The sequence below is a fragment of the Trichechus manatus genome, unplaced genomic scaffold (genome assembly GCF_000243295.1).
Source record: "Trichechus manatus latirostris isolate Lorelei unplaced genomic scaffold, TriManLat1.0 scaffold00130, whole genome shotgun sequence".
NCBI lineage: Eukaryota > Metazoa > Chordata > Mammalia > Sirenia > Trichechidae > Trichechus > Trichechus manatus.
Window position 1 is genome coordinate 4,980,724 of NW_004444066.1, and position 25,415 is coordinate 5,006,138.

At 37.6% G+C, this 25,415-nt stretch overlaps 1 protein-coding gene across 5 annotated transcripts in view; it reads left to right on the top strand.

Moving 5' to 3' along the window:
* JAKMIP2 (janus kinase and microtubule interacting protein 2) overlaps positions 1-25,415 on the top strand; it is a 186,174-nt gene that overhangs the window by 148,514 nt on the left and 12,245 nt on the right. For 4 of the 5 annotated variants that reach the window (XM_004384929.2, XM_004384927.1, XM_004384926.1 and 1 more), the window contains 9 exons: positions 1,655-1,738; positions 2,569-2,631; positions 5,308-5,406; positions 6,590-6,688; positions 8,630-8,683; positions 9,622-9,687; positions 15,510-15,578; positions 17,103-17,180; positions 19,171-19,374. In XM_004384929.2, the coding sequence (XP_004384986.1) occupies positions 1,655-1,738; positions 2,569-2,631; positions 5,308-5,406; positions 6,590-6,688; positions 8,630-8,683; positions 9,622-9,687; positions 15,510-15,578; positions 17,103-17,180; positions 19,171-19,374 (816 nt within the window). The remainder of the gene's footprint in view (positions 1-1,654; positions 1,739-2,568; positions 2,632-5,307; positions 5,407-6,589; positions 6,689-8,629; positions 8,684-9,621; positions 9,688-15,509; positions 15,579-17,102; positions 17,181-19,170; positions 19,375-25,415) is intronic. The other variant, XM_004384928.1, reaches the window with a different exon arrangement.

A 25,415-nucleotide genomic window follows, 5' to 3' on the forward strand; every position in this document is an offset into this window, starting at 1 on the left:
TAACTGTTACATATATACCTAAATAGACACATTCAAGAATGTACATTGCAGCTTGGTTTATAATAGCAAAAGAAATGCAAATCACTTAGCATTTTTGAATACTAGAATGAATAAATAATTTGTGATAGCTTCATACAGTAGAGTCATCCCTGGGTAATACAAATGGTTAACATGCTAAGCTGCTAAGCGAAAGGTTCTAGGTTCAAGTCCACCCAGAGATGTTTCAGAAGAGAAGCCTTGCAATCTATTTCCAAAACACCATCCACGGAAAACCCAATGGAGCACAATTCTACTATGATACGCTGGGGTTGCCATGAGTAGAAATTGACTCAATGGCAATCGTTCTTTGGTTTTTGGGTTTTGGTTTTTGTAATATATACAATGCAATACCAAATGGCAGTTAAATAAATAAACTAGAGCTAACTATATCAACAGAGATAAACCTCAAGGATTTATCTCAAAGAATATATTGTTAGAGAAAAGCAATAAGTTATCATATAGAATATGATTTGAGAGATGCAATAACTTATCATACAGAGGATGGTACATTTATATAAGGCTTAAAGCATTCAAAACAGTATTTTATATATGTGTGTATATATATATACATATATATGTATATATAACTATATATATATGCATATATGTATATATATATGTAGTTTAATGACTACTCACATCTACATATACCATTATGCACAGAAAAAATAAACATCCATTTCAGGAATGTGGTTAACTTTGGGAAAGAATGGAGACAAGCTCTAAAGTGGTGCGTAGGGCTTTTAACTGTATTTTAGCATAATGTGTCCAATATACATAGGATTAAATATGGAAATATATGAAGATTTTACAAAATTGGCTGGTGGGTATGTAGGTTACTTATATTATTTTTGTATTTCCATATATTTGAGTTATTTCGTTTGAATACTATACAAAAATTAGTGTTTGAAATCACGCTCAGAGTCATGCTGCCTACAATCTAAGGAGGGAGATATCTGTATTATAACTATTTTAATATTCCCCAAGTATTTAAACCCAAGAAAGTGATAGAGACAATAAATGCTCTGTGACTTTGGGAAACATTATTCAAACCCACTTAGACTTGTTTCTTCATCTGTAAGATCACTGGTTGGTGATCTCCAAACTCGTTGGTTTGATAAGGACATATTCATGAATTCATAGCTGAGACTATCATAAGCTGCCAACAAATGGAAAAGATGACAGTATGGGGTACAAAATTGGTTGTGAAAGAATGGAAAAATTTTGGAGAAACAAAATGGGGAAAGGCTTTCCAAGATGGGATTTCGTTCAAAGAGAGATGTGGAGAGTTACGAGACATATTTAGGAAACAAGGAGATCACCAGAAGATAAGGGGTGGACTTTGTGTTTAAGATTAGTGGGAGAAGATTGGAAATATAATGGGAGTTTGTGAATGCCAAGCTAAGGAGTTTGAACTTTAGCCTGAGGGTAAAGAGAGCCACTGAATATTTAAGGAAGAATTTGGATCACAAAGATGGTTTACAAAGATTCTTTTTTTTTTGTCATAAGAAAATCCCCTTTTTTCCTTTTTGATTTAAGTTCTAGGGACATGCAGGGGAGGGGGAAAAAGCATTATCATTTTACTTGTTAAGTTCTGGAATTTTTATTTCACCAGGCCCAAGAACAGCTGCAAGCAGAGGTGCTAAGATACAAAGCCAAAATTGAAGATCTGGAAGCAACTCTGGCTCAGAAAGGACAGGTAGGCATTTGGTTGCTAGAACTTCGGCAGGTGCAGACAATGCAATCTGACCATCCTGTAGACTGCTCTGCACGAGCAGCATCCAGGACTTGGCTTGGCTCTCCATAGTGACCTTTTTCCAAACTGTATCAGAATGTTCAACTTTATGTTTCTGTCTGTGGTGCTTTTCTGGCCAAAGTATGAGCCCAGCCACAACCATGAGTGAGGTTGGACTAGCAAGGGAATGCCAGAAGAAGAGCCCTGTGCAAATAGCCTAGCGTTGTCTAAACCGCCAAGATAAGGACCCACCTCTCCAGCTGCATTCTTTGCCTCTATGCTACATTTATGGTTCTGTATTGTAATGTTTTTCATCCATATGTATCTAGCCTGTGTGCATTCTGACCCTTTTCACTTCTTGCCTGTGTGGTCACTTCTGAGTCCCCAGAAGGCTGGTCCTGGATTTTTCAGACTGGAAAAGGCAGAGATAGTGAGTGACAATGAAAAACAAAACAAAACACACACACCCATTGCCGTCGAGTCAATTGTGACTCATAGTGACCCTATAGGACGGGGTAGAACTGCCTGGTGGATTCAAACTGCTGACCTTTTGGTTAACAGCTGTAGCTCTTAACCACTATGCCACCAGGGTTTCAAAGGGGGTTAAATTTTCCTGGCAACTTTGGCCCCAGTGTCTTTGAAGAAGGAACTAGAAGGGGTGGGTGTCATTTGCCAGTCATTGACAGGCAAGCAAACTGGGTGAAAAGAACACAGCTCTGGCAAAGTGGTTTGATGACACATGCTCTTTCATGCCACTCTGAAATGCTGACTGCGCAATATTCTTTGTCAAACAGGATTCACACTGGGTAGAAGATAAACAACTTTTCATTAAGAGAAACCAGGAGCTTTTAGAAAAGGTATGTTGGGCACAACACCCTAGTGGGGCAGATGAGAAAATGATGAGAGATCCAGGAGCAGCAGGGGCTGTGCTCAGGAGTGGCACAGGGGCCAGGGGAAGGGGAGGCTTTTCCAGCGCTGTACTCTCCTTGCTACGTGCTCAACTGCATCCCTGTCACTGCCATCACCATCAGTTAAGTGGCACGTGTGCATGGCTCTGCACTGGGTGTTGTGCAGACTTGAAAGGATGTGATTCCCTGAAACCAATGGATTTGTTAACCATATGTATATATATATATATATATATACTGTATATCTATTGTACATGTATATATATATATACACACCCGCACACACATGCTATGTTGTTGTCCATTGGCAAAAAATGCTCTATGAATAGGACTTGTTATTTTGTGCAAGGAAGTGACAGAATATGGCTCCAAAACCATGCTGCAATCTAACATAGACAATGTTCTCACTTCTAATATTTTTGCTAAACTTGGCTGTTTATATATATTTCTTAATTTAAAAAAAAGTTTTAGATGCATCCAAGGCACAAAACAACATTTCCAGGAAGTTTTTCAACAAAACAATATACAGAAGCATGATGTAGGTCCAGTAAATATAAATTTTGGTTATCTGAACATAAGCTTTTGATTTGGGGCAATTAAACATAACAGATTAAGTTCAAAAGTGGCTTTTCCTTTGCTATTCACCTTCCACAAATTAAGTGAAAGTTTACAAAATAATCTTGTATTATCCTGGACAAAAACAGAATTTGAAAACTCATTTGGATAAAGGAAATGATTCTATAGGTCAATCTAAAGTTATGTACTAATTATTTTAGGATTATTTATACCAATATCTTCTACCTTTGACAAGTAATAATAATAATAAATAACCACCACACCTTCAAAGGCATGAGAAAGAGAAAGAAAAGCCTTGTCCTTGTGTCTGAGTTTTCTCTCTCAAGTCTGGCAAAGTTAGGACATCGTACTGCATCCTCTACATGATACAGAACAGAGCTGATGTGTAAAGTGGGGAGCCAAGATCAATATTCCAGCATCTAGTACTGGTATTCTTGGAAAGGTTAAGGGTCCCTATAAAGAAACTTCATCAGGTATTGACCCTAGTCTATGAATTGCAGTCCAGGAACCACTGATCTAATCACTAATGCTAACCACCAGAACCAGCAATCTTCCCCAAATATCCCATCACTGATCCCAATCTAAGAGTCTAGAGATTAAAATGCCCTTTGTGATCTAAACCAACTTCTAAAAACTTTTGAAAGTTCACTAGACCCCAAACACCTAATGTAAAAAACTTGAGCTGATCACATTAATTAACATCACCTAATTTCTCACTATTTCCCCATCTTTATTATACTTTTTCCTATATTATGAGGCTATGAGAAAAACAGGATTTTTATGGTCTTGGAGATGCTACAGGGAATAAGTGATACTACATTTCTTTATCATATAAGAAGTAATCTCCATACATCTTCTGTCTGATTTCCTTTAGTTTTAATACCTTTTGGCTAAAAGGAGAATAATTGTGCTTGAGTAAAAGGAGAAAAGAACTGAAAATAAATAAATATTTGGGGAAGTAAAATTCATCCTATGATAAATCTTATTTATCTATGATAAATCCTGTTTTTAAATTCAAGATTTTGAATAGTTATTGTGCATAAGACCTACCTACCCAGCTAATACCAACCAAACCCATTGCCATCGAGTCAATTCCAACTCATAGCTAATATCAAAGGCAGCCTAAAACCTACTAAAATTCATGAAGATTATCTGATCCCTTAAAATCTAAAGATAAATCAGATATAGACTCAGTCTATAGGGGGAGGAACACTTGTTTGTAACTAACTTAACTCCAGACTTCATCAGGCATGCATTTTATGCTAGAGATACAAAGTCCTACAGGAAAACAGAAGGAAAATGTGTTACTTCTGAATGGGTAGACCAGAGAAGGCTCTTATGGTAGGAGACATTAGAGCTTTGTGTTCAAGGATGTGTAAGATTTACTTACATAAAAAGGATAGGGGAGCCCTTCCCAGACATAGAGATGAGCAGGTATAGAACTCATGGGCAGTCAGTTCATAGGCTAAATCAAGAGTTCTAGCTTCTAGTGTGTGCATGAGTGCATGTGAGTGTATGAGTGTGTAGAGAAGAAACTGGAAACGTATGTGGCGACTAGATTATTAAGGTTTTTAACATTAAGGAATTTGGCTTTATTCTCTAGGTAATTGGAAGTAGCGAAGTTTTGTATAGGATTAGAGATTTTTAAAAAAATTAATTCTCTAACAACTTGTAACTGTAGAACATTCCCAAATAAGAGGTGTTAATCTCTTCTGTATATACTTTTAAATCTGTTTCCAGTACACCATCCCCAACCCACCACAAGAGAGTATAGTCAGTACTCTCAGATTCACTGTTCCCAGCATCTTGAGACTTTACCCTAATGAATGGACATGTCCTCCACACTTTTCTCTGTGACCAAAACTCAACCAAAGGGTACCTAGGAAGAAAGCCAAAGACTTGTTCTATTTACATGTACTTGGGATTGTTTTTTTTTTTTATGGTCTAGACAATTTATTCACTGAGTAAATGAATGCTATCCATGCTTGCTTTGCAAAGTGGTAGGTGCTTTTTGCAGTGCTCACCTAATGTAAGGGTTTGCTTTATTAGATAGAAAAACAAGAGGCAGAAAATCACCGGTTACAACAGGAACTACAGGATGCCAGAGACCAGAACGAGCTGCTGGAGTTTCGAAACCTAGAGCTAGAAGTAAGGAAATGATAATAACAATAAAAATAATCATAGCTCTTAACCGGCATTGAGCACTTACTTTGTGTTAAGTGATGAACTAAAATTTCACATGCATATTATTATTTGAACCTATCAACCAAGATTTGATAGATGAGGCAACTGAGATTAAATAACTTGCCTGTCTCTCGTGACTAGTAAGTGGAAAAACTTGGATGCAGCTGAGAAGTGTTTGGTCAGAGACTGTACTTTTTAACACCACTATCTTTATGAACAAGAAAAATGCATAATTAAAAAAATAATATAAATAATTGGCTTCAAACCTTATCCATATCATTGCTTTTAAATAATCATTCCCATCTTTCATTGAATTTTGACTCATCAAAAATAATACTTCAAGAATTGTATTTCAATATGTGATGTATGCAAAAATATTTTATAGTATCATTAGATGCTTGGATTTATAAGTAAACTTTTTAGTCCATAGGCATTTATGCAAAAGGTGGCTAAGAAACAAGGTTAACTTGTTTTAGGAACTACCTTGGTCAAATTAGTTCCTAAATTTCAAAGTTCAGCTTTTCTTTTTTTTTTTAATATAGCATATAAATCATATCAGAATTTGATTATATCATGTGGAATCTGGTTGAACTCATGTTGACACGTGAAGAATAAGAAAAATTCTCATTTGGTTTTTCTGTTATTTTACCAGCTATTTCTTCTTGAAGTTATTTCATATTAGGTCTGGATAGAGTTAGCATTGGGCATGCTAGGAGTGAAGAAGAGTAAGTCATCTTTTGTAGCCCACATATCTGATAAAGCTTGAGTGGATTGGATATGCAAAAGACTGTTAGCTGCCATAAAACTTCATGGCAAGACCACTCTTTGTGACATCTGAAAGCTCTAAATATTCATACAGTTTAAATTGGAACTACACTTTATACATTTCCTGGATTAAAAATTTGCAGGAACGATGACACCATCTATAAATTCTTCTCTCATACCTCTTAGTTGACTAATCAGTTTTTTTCATTAAATTTAAGCATGAACCTTTTGAGTTTGATTTTTTTTTTTTTTGTTGCCAAATGACGTATTGATAAACTGCTGAAATAGCATAAAGAAAATACACAAACAACTAGTTTACTGTTTAATCAGTTGTTGCCTTTTTTTTTTTTTAATTTCTATATATCCTTTGCTGTATTTCAAGGAAAGAGAGAGACGATCCCCTCCATTTAATCTACAAATTCACCCATTCTCAGATGGTGTGAGTGCGCTACAGATCTACTGTATGAAAGAAGGTGTCAAGGTAGGTAGAGATTTAATTTTTTATATTTTTAAAAATTAGAGAAACTTAGAATTGGAGAGATGGGAGGTTGGTCATGACTATTTTGTCTTTCACTCAGTAGAAGTCATTTTAATCCAAGCTACTTAGGAAATGAATATAGCTGCATCTATTAGAAAAATCAACAGAACATGAACAAAATAAATGTGTGACGTATGTGTGAGTGGTCACAGCAAAGAACCCAGGAAGCCATGATTATTTAGAGTACAGCAATGTAAGGAATAATCCAGAATCAAAAGATATATTAAGACAATTATTTTCAATTGTTGTTGTTGTTAGGTGCTGTCGAGTTAGTTCTGACTCACAGCGACCCTACATACAACGAAACAAAACACTGCCCGGTCCTGCACCATCCTCACAATCATTAATATGTTTGAGCCCATTGTTGCAGCCATTGTGTCAATACATCTCATCGAGGGTCTTCCTCTTTTTCACTGACCATCTACTTTATCAAGCATGATGTCTTTCTCCAGAGACTGGTCCCTCCTGATTACATGTGCAAAGTTTTCAGTTATTCAGGGGAAATAGTAAATGAATTTAATACTTCAAGAAACATAGAGTTCTTCCAGATAAAAAAGTATTTGTTGAGTTCCATTGTGTGCTATTCTACATGCTGTGGAATTATACTCACAGAATTTCAGAGTTAGAAAAGTTAAGAGTTAAGAGACCTTAAAATCATCTAGTTCACCATCTCTTTTGATGTATTTAGTTTAGGGAGAATTTGTCTCCTAGAGAGACTTCGAGTTTACAACGTATTGCTTATTTGGACAACATATAATTCTATCTTTAGTGATATTGTAATGCATTTTAAATATCAAGGTTGAATTCAGGTGGAGCTCTCTCTCTTGGCAAATACATTGTACTTCAGAGTAGTGAAATCCTATTATAAAAATCTATTCCAGAGGTAAAGCTAGAGAGCCTCCTGCTTTGCCAGGTTTCCCCACTACCCTCTATATGGCCCTTCCTGCTCCCACTCTGAGCTGCCAAACCCACGTGCTTTAGTTGCCTTTTCTTTTTACCTATGAGATTGATGTAGACTTCCCCTTTCCTGGTGGTAGGACTTTGCTATACTGCTGTCTGAATAGGAGTATGAGGAAAAAGTAATATTAATGACGTAAAAGGAGGGGTAGGGGGATGAGGTAATAAAACTGTGCTGGTTTGTTAAACCACTTTTGTAGAGTTTAAACTTCTGGCTCCCTGGGCTGCATGGAAATATTTAAACCAAAGCAATTTTTGATTCACCTCTAATTAAATGTAAAGCAACTTCCTTTGTCTTTTCCTTAGATGTTTTTTCTTAGGTAAATCACAAACAACCTCATCCAATGTGTATAACTTATATCCAAGGCAGCTCTTTCAAATGGGGTTCAGCTACTTCAAACTGACTCAAGGAATATAGGAAAAATCACCTGTGTTCCATAGGATGAAATCAATGCCAAATGCCTAAAAAAATGGAACTGTATTATAGTTTTACACATGACAGTCAAAATTCAGCCAGGTCAGAATCCCATTAATTAGAATGAATTTGATTTTTTATGTTATTACCTGTTACTTTTTTTTATGCCTAAAATCTTTCATAATTGAAAAAAAAAAGAAATACTTTGAGTCCTTTCTACATGCCAAACTCTTTCACACACAATCTTTATCCTCAAGATCAGCCTGTGATGGAGGTATTTATTTTCCCCATTTTGCAACTAAAGAAATTTAGAATGAACTGTTAAGTAGTTTGCCTGAGTTCACACAGCTTGTAAGAAGCAGAGTAGAAACTTAAAACCAGCTCTGCCTGATTGAAACAACCCAAGGAAGTACAGGCCTTAAAATGTCTTCTCTGACTTAGAGTTCCCAGCACTGATGAAATGGTAGCCATATTTGTGTCCTTGATTCCAACGTATTGCCTTGATCTTGCAGGATGTGAACATTCCTGATCTGATAAAGCAGCTGGATATCTTGGGTGATAATGGGGTAAGTAATAAATTGATTAAATGCAGTAAAGATGTGAATTTGCCTAAACAGGGGGCAAGAAATCCTTGCCAATAAAATGCATCATGTGTAAAATAAAAGCACGTGAGATACTGAGGTCACCTAAGGATGCAGCTCCTTGGAGGCTTTCTACAGTTTATCAAGCAACTTGGCTAAAGAAAGGGTTGTAAGAATCTCTATGTAGTAGTGCCAGAAATGGGACCTGGTAAAGTCCTTTCTTTCCATGAGCCAGTTTCAGATTGGAATACTGACTGGCCACATCTGCAGTGATTAAAACTAATTGCCATCTGACTGTTGTTGCCTGGAGGCATCCTGCGTGAAATTAATCAGTCATGCAGTTGCAAATACTGCTAAATAGTAGGTTTGGTGGCAGCTCCATAAAAATGGACCAGAAAGCTATAAGCCCTTTTCTTTCTGAAAACACCTTCCAGGTGGGGTCAAGGTGTATTAATTCAGTGGGAGGACCATTCATTGAGGTATCAGATGGGTGATGCATGTAGGTCTCCAGGGTTGAAGCAGTCACACTGTTTTTTTCCCTTGAAAAATTATCAGAGGAGAGAACAGAATCCATTAAAATCACATCAAACTGCTATGAAGAGACCACTCTTTATTTCATTTTGGTTTCTGCTTTTCTCATAACATGAATATTAATGAAGTATACTTACAGTGAACTATAAAATCAAGTCAGTATTAGATATATATAAAAAATCACATTTAATATATATTTTACCAGCTTTGAATTACTCTTTGTTAAGAATTTTTACCAAACCGAGACAACATTTTTTACAGTCTCATGCAGGCATATATAGCAGTGTCTCTGGCAGGCAGTTAGTTTTTTTTGATAGTGTAAATAATATTATAAATGCCTTTAGCTTATTTTCTTTCTTTCTTTGCTTCCTTCTTTCTCTCTCTTTTCACAGAATTTACGAAATGAAGAACAAGTGGCTATAATTCAGGCCAGCACTGTGCTGTCTTTGGCAGAAAAGGTAATAAATCATATTAACACTTCAAAGCATCTCAGTGTCTGGCTGGTTTAACACCTAAAGAGCAGGGTAGAAGATAGGAGACATTGTCTTTGCACATGACTTTGCATAATTGAATATGTAATAAATGTGTTATTTTTAAGGGCTGATCCAACCCAGATAGAATGAGCACAAACAAACAAAAGAGTCTACGCACTGATTTCGGGTGATGGATAAATTCTGGCTTTGACGTCCCTTAAAAAATACGTAATTCTTAAAAAATGGAAGGTGTTCTGTATTGCATTATGGAAACAATCCCTACCTAGCTGGGTAACCAACCATAAGACGGCCTTTGTTGAGAGGTGGTGAACTGGAGCATTGCTGTTTTTATAGACTTTTCCTTGGTGTGCAAATACCACATGTTCCCAGCTGGTTTTGCAGCTTGGTGGTGGTGGCTCACTGCAGTCGTATTCAGAAAGCTTAATGTGGGTAACGTAAGGAGAAAAGCAACATTGAGTGTGCTCATGCCCCCTTGTGTCTAAACTTGGTAAATGGCAAGAAGAGAGAAAAGGAACAAGCCAAGTGAAGAAGCCTGATAACTGGTTGTATTCGGATGCCTGGTGAATCAGTGCGTGGTTGAAAATCACATACATGCACATGGATGGATGAAATGAGAACTGTGTAAGTTCTCTGAGGTGTTTGCTTAATTCCCAAAGGCATAAAAAGCCTGTTTATAAATTAAATGAAACTGTGGGCAAGCAATCAGCTTTCTCTAATCTGGAATGAGGGAATTCTACAGGTCAAATGACCCAATTAAGTCACTCAAACAAAAGGCAATGATATAAAGAAAGAAGAGGGAAAAAATGGGTGAGGGAGGAAGAGGACTATTACCAAAAAAAAAAAAAAAGATACTTAAGAAATACTGAAATGATCCTTTTTTGGACCCTGATTCTAGCAAAACATGTGAAAGGCTTTATCTGTTAGAGATGCATATTGAATTATTTACATGTGGAATGACATGAAAACTGCAATTTGCTTTTTTTTAAAAAAACTTAACTTCCTTCACAATTTAAGTTGACCAGTCCTAATTACAAGGAGCCCTGGTGGTGCAGTGGTTAAGAGCTGGGCTGCTAACCAAAAGATCAGCAGTTCAAATCTACCAGCAGCTCCCTGGAAACCCTATGGGGCAGTTCTACTCTGTCCTATAGGGTCACTATGAGTCAGAATTGATTTACTGGCACATAACAGCAATAACAACAGTCCCGTTTACAGACCTGATCACTTTTTTGCCCTCCTCCCCACAAATTCATAGTACTACATTATCCCAAACATAAGATCCAGAATCCTGAACTTGGCAAGAGCACCTTCTGGGATCTGGCCCCTACCTACTCCTCCAGTATCATCTCTCACTTCTTCCTTGGACACTAGATAAGCTAGAGCTGTACACGAATTCTTTTAGGATCCCAGCCTTGCTTCTCTCTCTCTCTCTCTCTCTCATATCTCTCTTCTTTCTCGGGCCTTTACACTGTTCTCTTTCCCTAAAATGTTTTCCCTTCTTCCCTTTCTATCTTTGCCTGACTAAATCTTAGTCATTAGATTTCCCTACCCATGGGGAAGCCTTCTTTTTTTAATTTCTTTTTTGGTTGTACTTCAGGGGAAGGTTTACAGAACAAATGGTTTCTCATTAAACCGTCAGTACACATACAGTTTTACGACATTGGTTAACAACCCCACGACAAGTCAACCCTCTCCCTTCTCGACCTTTTTTTTTTTTTTTGGTGAAAATATATATAGCCAAAGATACACCATTTCAAAATTTCAACATGCACCGTTCAGTGACATCGGTTCCGTTCCTCGGGGAAGCCTTCTTATCCTCCCTGTTTGATGCACTTTCTCTGTGTTCCGGTAGTGACCAGCGCTTCCACTACCATGGCGTTGAACAATTGCTTTGTAGCTGCCCATTTACTTTTGTTATACACCCTACATCTACCCAGCACTAGACTATAAGCCCCATCAAGACAAATGTTATGTCTATTTTTCCCTGCTTTGTTTCCCTACCTCTTCACACCAGCCCAGCACATACAACAGGTGATAAATGTTTACTAAAGGAGTGAATGAGTAAATTTGGGAATGTTCACAAGACACTGTTCCAGTGACACAAGAGGGCCACAAAGATGAAGAAAACACAGTTTCTACCACCAGTTCTACTACATTTATTTGGCAACAATAGCCAACATGTCTCATTCATTTGAACTCATGAAATGATATGATTCTTTAGTACAAGAAAAGTTGCCTTAGTTTAATGATACAAAAAAACAAGTAGATTCTATGAAAAGTAAGGATTGGGAAGCGGGAAGAAAGGAAAAATAGGCTGGTGTGCCTCTCATTTACTTAAATTGTTGCAAGAAAATCTTCCATTCCCTGTTTTGTATGGAATGGTACAATGTACCGTAACTAACATTTGCACAGTGCTTATTTTGAGCCAGGCACTGTTCTCGTTGCCAAAGTCTAGGTACTATTATATCCTCATTTTTCACATGAGGAAACTGAAGCATAGAGAAGGTAGGTAACTTCCCAAGGCCACACAGCTAGAAAATGATAGCATCAGGATTCATACCCAAGGAGTGTGTCCAGAGGCCATAATCTTCTTAACCACAGCACCAAACTTCTTCTTAAGGGTCCTATTAAAAGCAGGAAGTAGCGTATGCAGAGCAGATAGAAGATCTGTTAGAGTTATGGTGAATTATCCTGTACATCCACCTGCTTCCTTTATAAGACAGGTGTAGGGGTTCAGTTGAACAAGCACCAGGTGATGACTGCGTGCACAGCGCTGTGCTAGAAGGTGAGAGACTAGGTGAGTAAGACACAAGCCTGCCCTTAAAGTGCTCTTGGTCTGTGCAATTGCCCTGGGTGTAAATCTTTGGGATTCACAGATTCAAGTCACCTCTTACCTTTGAGATTCACAGACAAAAGTTTCTACCTCCAAGTAATTCTAAATGCCAACCTGTGAATTTTGTGAAATTTTGAATTAGAATAGCACTTTACGTGCCTGGGAGTATGACCTTTAGCCAGAAACTGAGACTAGACAAAGTGCAATAAGCACATCCTATTGTGGTTTTATTTTAAAAATAATGATAGCATTGACAATAATTGAGTACATATTATTGTCCAGGTACCTTACTTCACAAGCATTATTTTATTGTTCCTCACAACCATCCTGTTGGTACCGCTATTTTCATTTTAGGAGTCCCTGGGTGGCGCAAATGGTTAAGCACCCAGCTACTAGCTGAAAGATTGGCAGTTCCAACCCCCCCAGAGGCACGTTGGAAGGCAGGCCTGGTAATCTGCTTCTGAAAGGTCATAGCCTTGAAAACCTTATGGACAATTCTACTCTGCACATATAGTGGCTCCATGAGTTGGAATTGACTCAATGGCAGCCAACAGCAACGTTTTCATTTTACAGATGAGGCAACTGCAGCTTGAGTCACACAAGTAGTAAGGAACAGGAGCCAACACACAAGTCTAGATCTAAAGCCCAGACCTTAACTACTTCAATTCACAGTACTTTTTTTTTTTTTTTTAATTTAATTTTATTGTTGTACTTTAAGTGAAAGTTTTCAATTCAAGTTAGTCACTCATACAAAAATTTATACATACATTGTTATGTGACCCTAATTGCTCTCCCTGTACTGTGACAGCACATTCCTCCTTTCCACCCCTGATTTCCTGACCCTCTCTACCTTCTCATCTCACCTCTGGACAGGAGCTGCCCCCATTTAGTCTCATGCAGCTACTTGAGCTAAGAAGCACACTCTTCATGAGTATCATTTTATGTCCCATAGTCCAGTGTAATCTTTGTCTGAAGAGTTGGCCTCAGGAATGGTTTTAGAATTCACAGTACTCTTAAACACATGACCTCAGAAAAATAATTTGTTTCTCAATAACAAATGACCAGCAAGTGAGAGGAAGAATTTTTAGGAAAATTTGAAAATATGCAATTGCAATATGAGGCCAGTTGCAAGAAACACATAACTTTGTGTACATGTGTATGCCATTTTTTTAAATGATATTTTATTGTGTTTTGGTGAAGGTTTACACAGCAGTTTTGTTTCCCATTCAACAATGTATACACAAATTTTTCAGTGACATTGGTAACATTCTTCACAGTACATGAGCATTTTCATTATTTCTGTTCTGATTGTTCGACTTCCCTGTTCCCTTTCCTGCTCATCTTTGTTTTAAAGTAATTGTTGACTATGTGGTCTCATATAGATGTTTTCTAAAGGAGCACAGTATTCACAGATAATATTCTTTATTTTGTGAGCCAATCTGTTATTTAGCTAAAAGGGGACTTCAGGAGTTTGTTTCTGTTTAAGGTTTAAAGAGTATCTCAAGGCAGTAGTCTTGGTAAGTCCTCCAATCTCAACTGGTACAATAAGTCTGGATTTTTAAAAAATTTGAGGTTCTGTTCCACATTTTTCTCCCATTCTATCAGGATCCATTTGTTGTGGCCCTGATCAGAACAGTCAGTATTGGTAGCCAGTCACCATCTAGTTCTTCTAATCTCAGGGTAGACGAGGCTAGAAACCCATGGCTTTTTACTGAAATGTGTTTCAAGGGGAAGCCATGTGTATGTACAAAGAACTGAGCTATTACCGCCTCTCCTGACTCATCGTACCTTTTTTCTTTCACCGCGTTTCCTCCAACCAGGGAGGCATTTGACCTGGTGTCCCCTCATGAATATCAAGGCTCTAGTATATAGAAATGTTCAGTGCAGCACATAATTTATTACAGATAAACTAAAAAGAAATATCTGGTAGTGATGCACATTTCTAAGAATATAGAAGTACAAGAAAAAAAAAGTTAATCAAAAACTAGAGTTTGTAAGGTACCTATACATGTAATAATTATACTGCGAGAAGTACCTAACGTTAATTACTTCCTTTAATCTTCGTATTGTAGTTAGCCCCATTTTACAGATAAGAAAAGTTAGGCTTATCCAGTCAGTTAACCTTGCAAGATCAAATAGCCATGAAGAGCTAGAATTGGGATTAGAGCCAAGGTAGTCTGGCTCCAAAACTCACTGCTTAATGGTTATGCCACGTGCTTCCTTAAGGGATAAGCTGATGTTTAACTTGGTAGAGCCCCTTTATAATAATTTTTCTATTAAATTATATATGTGGTAGGGTCACACCATATTTAAAGCATAAACTCATTTATGTGTTCATTGATGCCATACAACAGAATGATTAATTTTGAGCCTTAGGAAAGATAAGTTTTTTTTTTTTTGTTAATGTAATTTAAAATTTCTCTACTTAACAAAATTGATTCTTCATCACTTGACTGGAATTGCTTTCATATACTGAAAACTTACTTTTCCTATTTCACCTGGCCTTCTTTCTTTCACCCTTCCAACTATGCAGCAATTGGACACAGTGTCCCTTCTGCTTGTCACACTCTTCCCCCTCATTTTTGCCTAATCCTCTCCAACTCATTCTTCAGATCCCAGAGCAAGTGTTACAGAGCAGGAAGCCTCCTATGGTGTCCTCCAGTGAGGGCAAAAACTTAGTACTCATGTCACCCCATTGCAGCCCTAGTACCGAGCACAGTGCTTGACACATGGTAGACTTTAGTGAGTGCATTTGTTGAATGAATGAGTGAACAAGTGGAAGATTATAGTCTAGCTTCTGAACTAAGTGATAAAAATGCACTAAGTGTTCCTTTCAGCCTTTAGTCTTCTTCTTGCCGTGTAAAGTGGCGAGTCTGAGTACCTTAGTTGACAGCACACAAGACATACCCCATGTCAAGCAAACATGTGAAACATTTTTGTCTTGTTTATCCTTTAGTGGATCCAGCAGATCGAAGGAGCAGAGGCTGCCCTGCACCAGAAAATGATGGAGTTGGAAAGTGACATGGTAAGTACAAAACTGTGGCATCAGACAAATAAAGGAAAATTTACAAGGCAAGTGGAAGATGACAGCCACCTCTACCAGTCTTATCTGGCACTGATGAAAGTTTGTAGTCTTCCCATTACAGAGCATGGGAAAAAATTCCCTGAAGTATATCATAATTTGAAGTTATATTCTTCCCCAAAAGTATGTTGTAATATTTCCAAATATAAAGCTAAAGAAAATTGAGTTAGGTGTTTTCTTTCTTACACCTAAACTTTTCTACTATATGTAATTCTCAAATAAAAATTACAGAAATTATGGATGCATTTCTGATTTATAACTTCCCAAGTCTAGGAACTGACCGTTATTAACTTACAGCAGTGCATAGAATTTTATAACAAGATTCTCTTTGAATGGCATCATTATTACTATAAAGCATTTAGTGAATTCCTATCAGGTTAGAGGTCCTATAATAAGAACAACTTGCATTTATATAGCATGCCCCAGCTTAAAAGTCATTTCCTTGTATTTTACACAGGGTTCACATTTTACCAAGAGGTTAGGCTCTAATGCCTAGGCATATAAGAACTGTTTGTATTCAAAAACCACCCTTCAAAATTCTTTAAATGTACACATATTAATTAAGCAGCCAGCCAGTACCAGGTACTGTTCTAGGCACTAGGGCCTAGAGGTAATCAGGAAAGTTACCAACAAAATTACTGCATGTAGACATACAGTCTCTCAAAAGTCAGCCCTATCAGGTTTTCCTCCAGTGTTGGAAGAGGTCTTTGTTTCTTCAGCTAAGCACCCAAAGAAATAACTGACTTGCGTTTGAGGCCGTGTTGTACATAAGATACTATTTTAAAATGCTAAAATCACACCCAGCATGGCAAGGTGCTCACAGTACGAGGGACACGTAGGAGCTGAGGACAAGCAAGGGAACATCAGGTTTACATCTCCTGTCTCACACTGGCTTTGTGACAAGGGCAGATCCTCTCTCACTGAGTGGCATTGTGGGTAGAATCACCACCACTATTTAAATTGTCATGCGTCTATTTGCTAATTGTACACAGATGGAATTTGAGTAAGCTAAATTTGTTTATTGTACGACCCTGCTGTATTCCATTTCATAATATTCTGCACAAATATAATATCACTATAGAGTCATACAGATACATTTAACACTTACCTTGTTAAAAATCTATCTTTAATAATATGCTCTCGGATTGGCATAAAAATCTTTTAGAGCATTCCATGTGGGTTTTTCATTGTATCTTTGATGCTTCTTTCCATTGATTTTTACATTCCCTGTGTGAGACTCTGAAAGTTGAACTGTTTGTCTAACAGACAAAATCTCTGACCCTACAAATATTAATGATTTGTTGTAGAGTTAGAGAAAGCATTGATCACTTCTTCCTCTCTCTCTGTATCTATCTATGTTTGTGTGTGTATATATATAGGTATATGTAAAATATATATATATGTAAAATCACTTTTGACTTAACTAAATTGACTCTTTATATTTATCAACATGGCTCTATATTATAGGAACAATTCTGCAAAATAAAAGGCTACCTGGAGGAAGAGCTAGACTACAGAAAACAAGCTCTCGACCAAGCCTATATGGTAGGTATAAAAAACATTGATGACACCCAGGTTATTTGCAACTCTACACTATGGAATAAAGCATCCTTTTTAATTTTATTATGCCATGTTCTTGAATAGACCTTAACATGATGGTCATTTATTCATTGGTTTCTAGGTCTAATTTTAGAACAATTATATCCCTGGTTCTTGACTGTTATAATAATATTCTTGCAGTATGTAATAAATATTATACTTCATTTTGAAAAAAATTATAGTATATTGTTAAATGAAGGACAGATTAGTTGGCAGTGTAGATTAAAGATAAATTTTACTAAACCAAAATGGATTATTTGGGATGCTAATCTCGTGGTAGAACAATAATATATGTAGTGTTTGTTATGCATATTTTTCATTCATTTACTTCTCACAACAACCGTATGAGGTGTAGGTAATATTGTCATTCCTATTTTACATATGAGGACACTGAGACTTAAGGAGTGTAGGAACTTTGCCCAAGCTGCTAAGCAGGTAATGTTTAGATCTGACTCCAAATGCCATGGCCTTAACTGCCATAACCCAGCCATAGCACGTATGGCCATGCCAGTAAATGGGATGGGTCTTTTCCTCTCTTGCTTAAGATTAGGCAGATCGAGGGCTATATTTGGTCCATTCCCCTCTACCAAATTCGTATCTCATAATTTCTAATGTGGACTAGAATTTGTATTTCTTCTCTCCTTGTGCCCTGCATTGATTCACAGTAATGACTCAAGAGAAAAGGAGCAAACTTAAAAGAGTAACATTTCAAGGAATTTCTGGTGAAGGTTTTATAATGCTTTCCTAGAAGCAGCCTGACTCACTTTTGGGAAAAGAATGAAGCACTTAGTCCCTGCTTGTAACAAAGAAGAATTGGTATTTCCCCTCCAAAATGAATGAGTTTCTGAGCATTGTTTAATGAGGAAAGGGGAGAATGAGAGTTGGTCACTTAGAGAATAAAGATGGAAGTGATTTTTTCCCCTCCTTCCCACCCTTTCATCCATTCCTATCCTACCTATAAATGGTAAGCTCTGTGTTCATGTGGCTCCAAAAGTACTGAGTACTCATTCAGAGAACCATATTTAACTTAAAAAAGATAAGATCTGCATAGTCCTGGATAAGCCCTAGGAAAACATCGTGCACCAGGGCATGTCCAGTCACCCCTGCCAAAGTTACAGGGGATAAGATTGTAGATTTCAGCAACTGTAGTTGAACCGTATTTAAAACAAACAAACAAACAGAAAGTGGGTCAGGGAGAGGACTAGAAGTCTGTTCTGTCAGTGGCTACATGAGGGGCAGTTGACCCTTCATCCTAAAGAGAGAAGATTCAAGGAGGCATTCGATAGCTAGAGCCACCATAAATCTCAGCGTATACAAAACAGGCTCAATTACAAAGACTAAGCCTTTTTTTTTTTTATCATATTTTCCAATTTTTATTTCAAGGAAAAATATGGACACCATAAAGCCATCCTCAAGTGCAGAGGTTTGTCATGTGGAAGAGAAGTGGCATTTGTGCATGAAATATAGCTCTAATTTAAAGTATTTTGTCCCAACTTGGACCACTTTTCAGTAATTCTAAAATTATGGCCACCATGGTAGGTGTCTTTAAATATCTGAAGGGTTGTCAAATGGAAGTGAGAACAAATTTATTGTCCGCTACATTTGAGAATAAAAAGAGGTACAGTGATGACTACAAAGTAAGGACTTTCTAAGAATGAAAGGTGTGTGAAATGGATAGGATCCCAAGAAAGAAAACAAATTCCTCATCACTAGGGAAATTCATATATTGGCTGCATGACCCTTATGGCATGTTATAAAGAGCTGTCATCAGAAGGGTATTTAGGCTGCATAACCTTTGAAATTTCTTCCATTGCTAAGATCTGTAAGACTAAAGTAATACATACATGAACACATGCATACATACGTGTTACATTCATACATCACACATAAATGCTATTAAGTGCCAAAGTTAGACCTTTATAATTCTAATTGCCAGAGAATCCAGGAACTAGAAGCCACTTTGTACAATGCTCTGCAGCAAGAAACTGTCATCAAGTTTGGTGAATTATTAAGTGAAAAACAGCAAGAGGAGCTGAGGACGGCAGTAGAAAAGTTACGGCGGCAGATGCTGAGAAAGAGCAGAGAGTATGACTGTCAGATTCTTCAGGAGCGAATGGAGCTCTTACAGCAAGCCCATCAGGTGAGAACTGAGTCACTGTGTCTGCATAGGGTTACTACTAAGTAAATTAGACTTAGCACTAAGTACTAAGAACATGATCCCAGCATCTCATGGAGAACCCACGATACATCATACGCTCTTTGAGAGAATAAAATAAATAACTTTTGTTTCCCATCTTCATCAGTAACCTTCTCTCAGATACAGGATGACAATTTTATAATGATTCAGTCTTGAGAGAGCTGGCATTTCACAGGCATTGCATATTTTTAGAGCTATTTTATAATGAAATACCCTTCAATTTCATGGAGCCTAATTTTATCTCCTATGCAGGGAAGCAGGATTCTTCCCAGGGAAGAAATAATGTATCCTTCTATTACTCATCCCAGTCAATAAACTAACCTGATCAAAAAAAAAAAAAAAAAAAAAAAAAAAAAAACACCTGAATAGGGTAAACGAGAACAAGGGCCTTTCTCTTTATTCCCAGAATAAACAGCAACAACTACAAAGACTGGAAGCTGCTGTTTACTTACTGACATTTGCTATGTCAGGAACTAAACTAAGGGCTCTACTTACATCATTTCAGTTAATCTTCCTCACCATAGCCCTATGAGGTAAGTATTCCTATTATCCTAATTTTGGAGGTAATGATACTGAGAATATGAGTGCTTAAGTGATTTGTCCAAGATGACACAGAGAGTAAGCAACAGAGCCAGGATTACGACCCAGGTCTACCTGACTCCAAGGCCACACTGTCGTATATAGCTGGGGTCATCCATGACTTCCGTGATTCAACTAGGCTAGCAAGGCTCAAAATAGACACCCAATACTAATATATACCCAGAAGTCTTAATTTTATCTCTTCATTCATGCCATAGCTTGTCAGGTGAGGGCTGGGGCCCTAGTCAAAAAGTAGATGCCATAAGAATTCTGGAATTGAAAGTGCCAGGCTGTAATATCTGGTACTCAGAAGTTGTAACAAGCAACTAGTACAAAATCCAGATGAGCTATACAGGAGGTAAGAATCACGTAGATATTAGAGATCAAGGTGAGTAGAAAAGAAACAGGGATTATTTGATAACACTAATAAGAACAATTCATGGGAAGCATAATATTTAGTACACTTCAGATGCAGCCAGGAGCTTTGTGGGTCTTTATAGGCTAACAGATTGTCCAAGTTTGCAGGGAATTATGAAGCCATCTGTCCCAGAGATGATTAATACATACTTGTTTGTATTAACAGCCATTCAGATTCTGTCACAAAAGTTTGAATTTTTACCCATGAAAAAGTTTTTCAGGGCTCTAACGATAGACTATCGGAGCCCTGGCAGTGCAGTGCTTAAGAGCTCAGCTGCTAACCAAAATATTGGCAGTTCGAATCCACCAGCCACTCCTTGGAAACTGTATGGGGCAGTTCTACTCCATCCTGTAGGGTCACTGTGAGTTGGAATCAACTGGACAGCAACAGCTTTTTGTTTTTGTTTTGTTTTTGGTAATGATAGACTCTATGACATCATTGCATTACTTCAGGTATCCTTCTGTCAGATTGAAAGTATCTTCTCTACAAAAAGTTCTTTTGCTGCAAGAGCAGTTAGTTCATCTCAACAAATCGAGAGTCATGTTATGAAATCACAGAAATGTTTATTTTTGAGATGAACTTACAGTTATCTATATTTATTTATCCACCACTCATCTGTCAGGTTGTCAGCATATTTATTTATGCTTAAAACATTGTCACCTCTTTTGAGTCTCTCATTAATCAGTTAGCTAAGGTATATCACTCCTGAAAGAGCTGGTTCTGTTTGTTTGTTTGTTTGGTTTTAAGCTATTCCCTCTGAGCTGATGGGCACATGACATTTCTAAGCCTCGTAGAGTTCCATGGACATTGTTTATCTCGCAAACAAACGTTCATCAGACTATGCCTTTTTCAATTATCTCTTACTCTTCCCCTCCCTTTTTAAACAGTAGCTTGATTTCATAGAATTACTCCAGAAGGCACTAGCCAGGACATGGCCTATATAAATATATAGTCCAGTCTAAATTCTAGAGCATGTCACTAACCATTAGACATTTCTGCTTAGATGGTTCCAGTAAACTCAAATGAAACCTAAATCTGCATTCGTATGCTCACCTCCCTTCTCCCTCCCTGCCTTCTTGTTGTTGTTGTGTGCCATCAAGTTGTTTCTGACCCATAGCGACCCAAATCACTCAGGCTGGGAACACTGGAATCTCTTCCATCTTTTATCTTCAGTAGTTAATGTAGCAGCATGTCCAACTGGCATTTCCCCTGAAATGTTTTTGAAACTGGTCCATTCTTTCTACACTTGTTACCTCAGCATGTGCAGGACCTTCTACTACTATAACAGCTTCCAGTGCTGCCAAATGTTCCTGAGATAATGGGATTTCATCATCTACACATTTATTCAATCAAACGTTTAAATGCCATTTCCCGTGTGTTAGATACCATGCTAGACATAGAGAACTCATCAATAGATCCTGCCCTCACAAAGCTTAGGATCTGACAAAGACAAAGAGATCAACTCAAAGAAAACTAATTATGACATAATTTGATATGTGGCATAAGAAAATCGTATGCAGTGTACCATAGGGACCTAGTTGTGGGGAAAACTTCAGCTCCCCTCTCTTCAGCCTGTCAGGCATACCATTACAGATTCTTCTCCCCTTTCTTCATGTTACGTTTCTGCTCAAAAGCCTTATTTCTAGTTGAGTTCTTTGCAGGTCTCTTCAGGTCCCTCATTAGCTGGTTACCCTCCTCCAGAAAACCTGATTTCACATGATTCTCCAGATCATACTTTCCTCTCTACTCAAGCAAGACACTTCCTGGAACCACTTGGACTTTGAACATTGTACCTCCAAGCCTTAGTTTGCGTGATTGTTCACCCTAAAATGTCTCTCGGTTTCTGTTGCATTTATCCGAACATTCTCATTTTTCCTGTCCCTGTTCAAGATCTACCTCCTCCAGGATGCTCTCCCTGACAGCCAAAATAGATTGCTGACTACTGGAAAATTCTACACTCCATACCATGTTATATAGTCATTCCAAACCATTTATTGAGAGTCTGCTATGTACAGGTGTTAGGAATGTCATGGTAAAAAAAGACATAAAAGTCACTACTTTCATATATCTTATAGATGGAAAAGGACAAAGCAAAGACAAATGAACAAATGACTGAGGTAATTTCAGAGCGTTCTATGAAGAAAATTATACAATATGTGTGTGTGTTGGGAGTGGGATTAGAAAATTTAGATTGGCTGATCAGAGAAGGCCTCTCTAAAGATACCTCTATCGCACAAATGATGAGAAGAAAGCAGCCACACAAAGAACTTGGCCAGGTATCCCAGAAAACAGGAACAGCAACAGCTAAGTCCCTGTAGTGAGAATAAGTTTGAAATCTTTAAAGATCAGAGAGAAGGTCAGTACAGCAGGAGCATACTGAGCCAGAGAGAGGTTGATATGTGGTGAAGATGGAAAGGTGAGATAGGGCCAGATCATGTAGGGACTTAAAGCAAGCTAGCTTTTCCCTCATTCCCTTCCCCACCCTCTTAAAACTCAAGGGACCGCAGTGATCAGTTTACATTTTAGTAGTTCACACTGACTGCTGTAGATGGATGTAGGCTAGACAAGATTGTTAGCAGGGAGAACCATTAGTAAGCTGTCACATCAGTCCTAATGAAGGTTGATGGTGACTTGGTGTACTTGGTAACAATGGAATTAAAAGAAGTAGGTAAAAAGGGATCTGTTTTGGAGCTGATGGAATTTCCTATTGGATTAGATAGCAAGGGGATAGGAAGAAAAAAGAAATCAAGCATACCTCATACAATGTAGCATAACTAATTCATTTAACAAATATTTATGAGTAGCTTCTCCATGTTAAACTCTAAGTTTTTGCCATTGTGTACATTTTTAACTTAATTTTATTATTCTGTATGTTTTTAATCTTGTCTCCCCATCTGGATCTGATAGTTCCTTGATATCAGATACTAATTGATTCTTTACATCAATTACATCCAGCACAGTCCTGAATGTGTAAGGAGGTGCCCAATAAGTGCAGACCTGACTGCTGAATAGATAATGCAGTAATCTAACATGTCCATGATTTTCTCAATATAATACTTGCCTCCACATCCCATAGACATACCAAAGAATTACTTGCACACTCAAAGTGAAAACCTCTAGCAAATTCTTTTACCACATGTGGTGTTGGAGCTTGGGCGGTTTGAAAGAAATATACACACGCACACACACACATGCACACACACACACACCATCCCACACCGTCAGCATTCTACTCCTGTACTTTCTCCAGCATTCATATAACTTCAGAGTCAGCCTTGCTGGCCTCACTCTTATCAAAACACACCATCCTCTCCTGCACTCATCTCAGCAGGGTTTCTCAGCCTACACACTATTGCCATCTTGGGTCAGATAATTCTTTGTTGTGGGTGCATTGTAGGCTGCTTAGCAGTATCCCTGGCCTCTACCCACTAGATGCCTGTATCGCCACCACCCCTAGTCATGACAGTCAAAAACGTCCAGGCAATTACATAGTAGTGATGGTGCACAAATTCAGGGATATACCAAAAACCGTGAAACTGAACACGTTAGAACAAATAAACAAACAAATAAATAAACTTAAAAAAAATCCAGACATTGCCAATGTCTTCTGGGGGACGAAACCACTGCTTTAGCGAGAAGGGGATATGATTTCCAAGTTCAAGAGTCTTTAGTTCCAGCTTGCCTTTTTTTCTCCCCATATGGCATTACAAAAGCCTCTCTGTGTTATCAACCTCTTGAATTTCAGTTTTTTCTTCTCAGACTCCTGTTCTCTATTTCCTAATTATTCCTAACAGTGGCATTAAATAGCAAACCTACAGTGTATAACTATGTGCCATGATTATAAAAGGCCTTTAGATTGCCAGATATAAATTTGAAGAATTTTTTTTTACTTGTAAATAATCATCCGTGTCATATTGACTTCAAATCTGTCCTATTAAATCAGTGAAATTCTGTTATATAGTTGACAGGTAAGATCAAAGACAATTCTGGAGTGGTTTGGTCTTCAAGATTACTTCTGCTATTTTTTTGTTGTTGGTGATGTTTCCTAATTTATCAGTTCCCCCTATGGAATTTTTGTTAAACGGTAATTTCTACTTTATTTTAGGAGAATTGGCCAATCCTGTTCTGTGAAGAAATTTCATCCTAAAACCGAGTTGAAATGTTGAAATAAAGGTTGAAAAGAAAGGTTAACAAAAATCAAATGGGATAGGTTTACATTTGTATGAGCTTTAGCCATTTTTCTGTGGCCCTCCCACACCTCACTCCAAGCCTGATGACAGTGGGGTAGGAACGATACCTCTCTCATGGGGAAGACGTTCTGTAGGGGTAGGCCCAGCAGAGAAGGGCAGCTAATATTTGGAAAAATTATAATCAGTGACAGTGATTTTCCATGATAATTATGGATAATTTTTGAAATATGTAACTACCTTCTAAGTACAGAAAAATATATCTGATTTATGACATATTCAAGTTATGACAAACCTCATGACCATCTGTTTGTTGTTTTATACATCTTTTCATTAGTAATATGACAGTGTTGTAGCACATAATTTGCTGATGTTATCATTCTGAGATGTTCACTTGCAGATGTTCAGTGTTATGGTTTACTGTTCAAAACATTGCCATATAGCAGGCTATGGCCTGGTCTATGTTGAAGTCTGTGTTGGTGTCAGGAGTCATAATGGATAGAAAATCGGGTAATGTTCAACTCTAATAACGTATGACACCTGAACTGCGCACACGCCCCGAAGCTGTCACTTGATAATGCCCGAGGACATCCTCCTCAAGTAGATGACTAAATCAAGATGTGAAAGTGGTGTATCTACCTCCCAATACCACAGCTGTGATTCAGCCTATGGATCAAAGGGCAATTGCCACCTTCAAGGCATACTAACTATGGACTATATTTTTTCAGGCAATATCTGCAACAGATGGAGGAACAGTAACATTCTATGATTTCTGGAAGAATTATAATATTCTTCAGTAT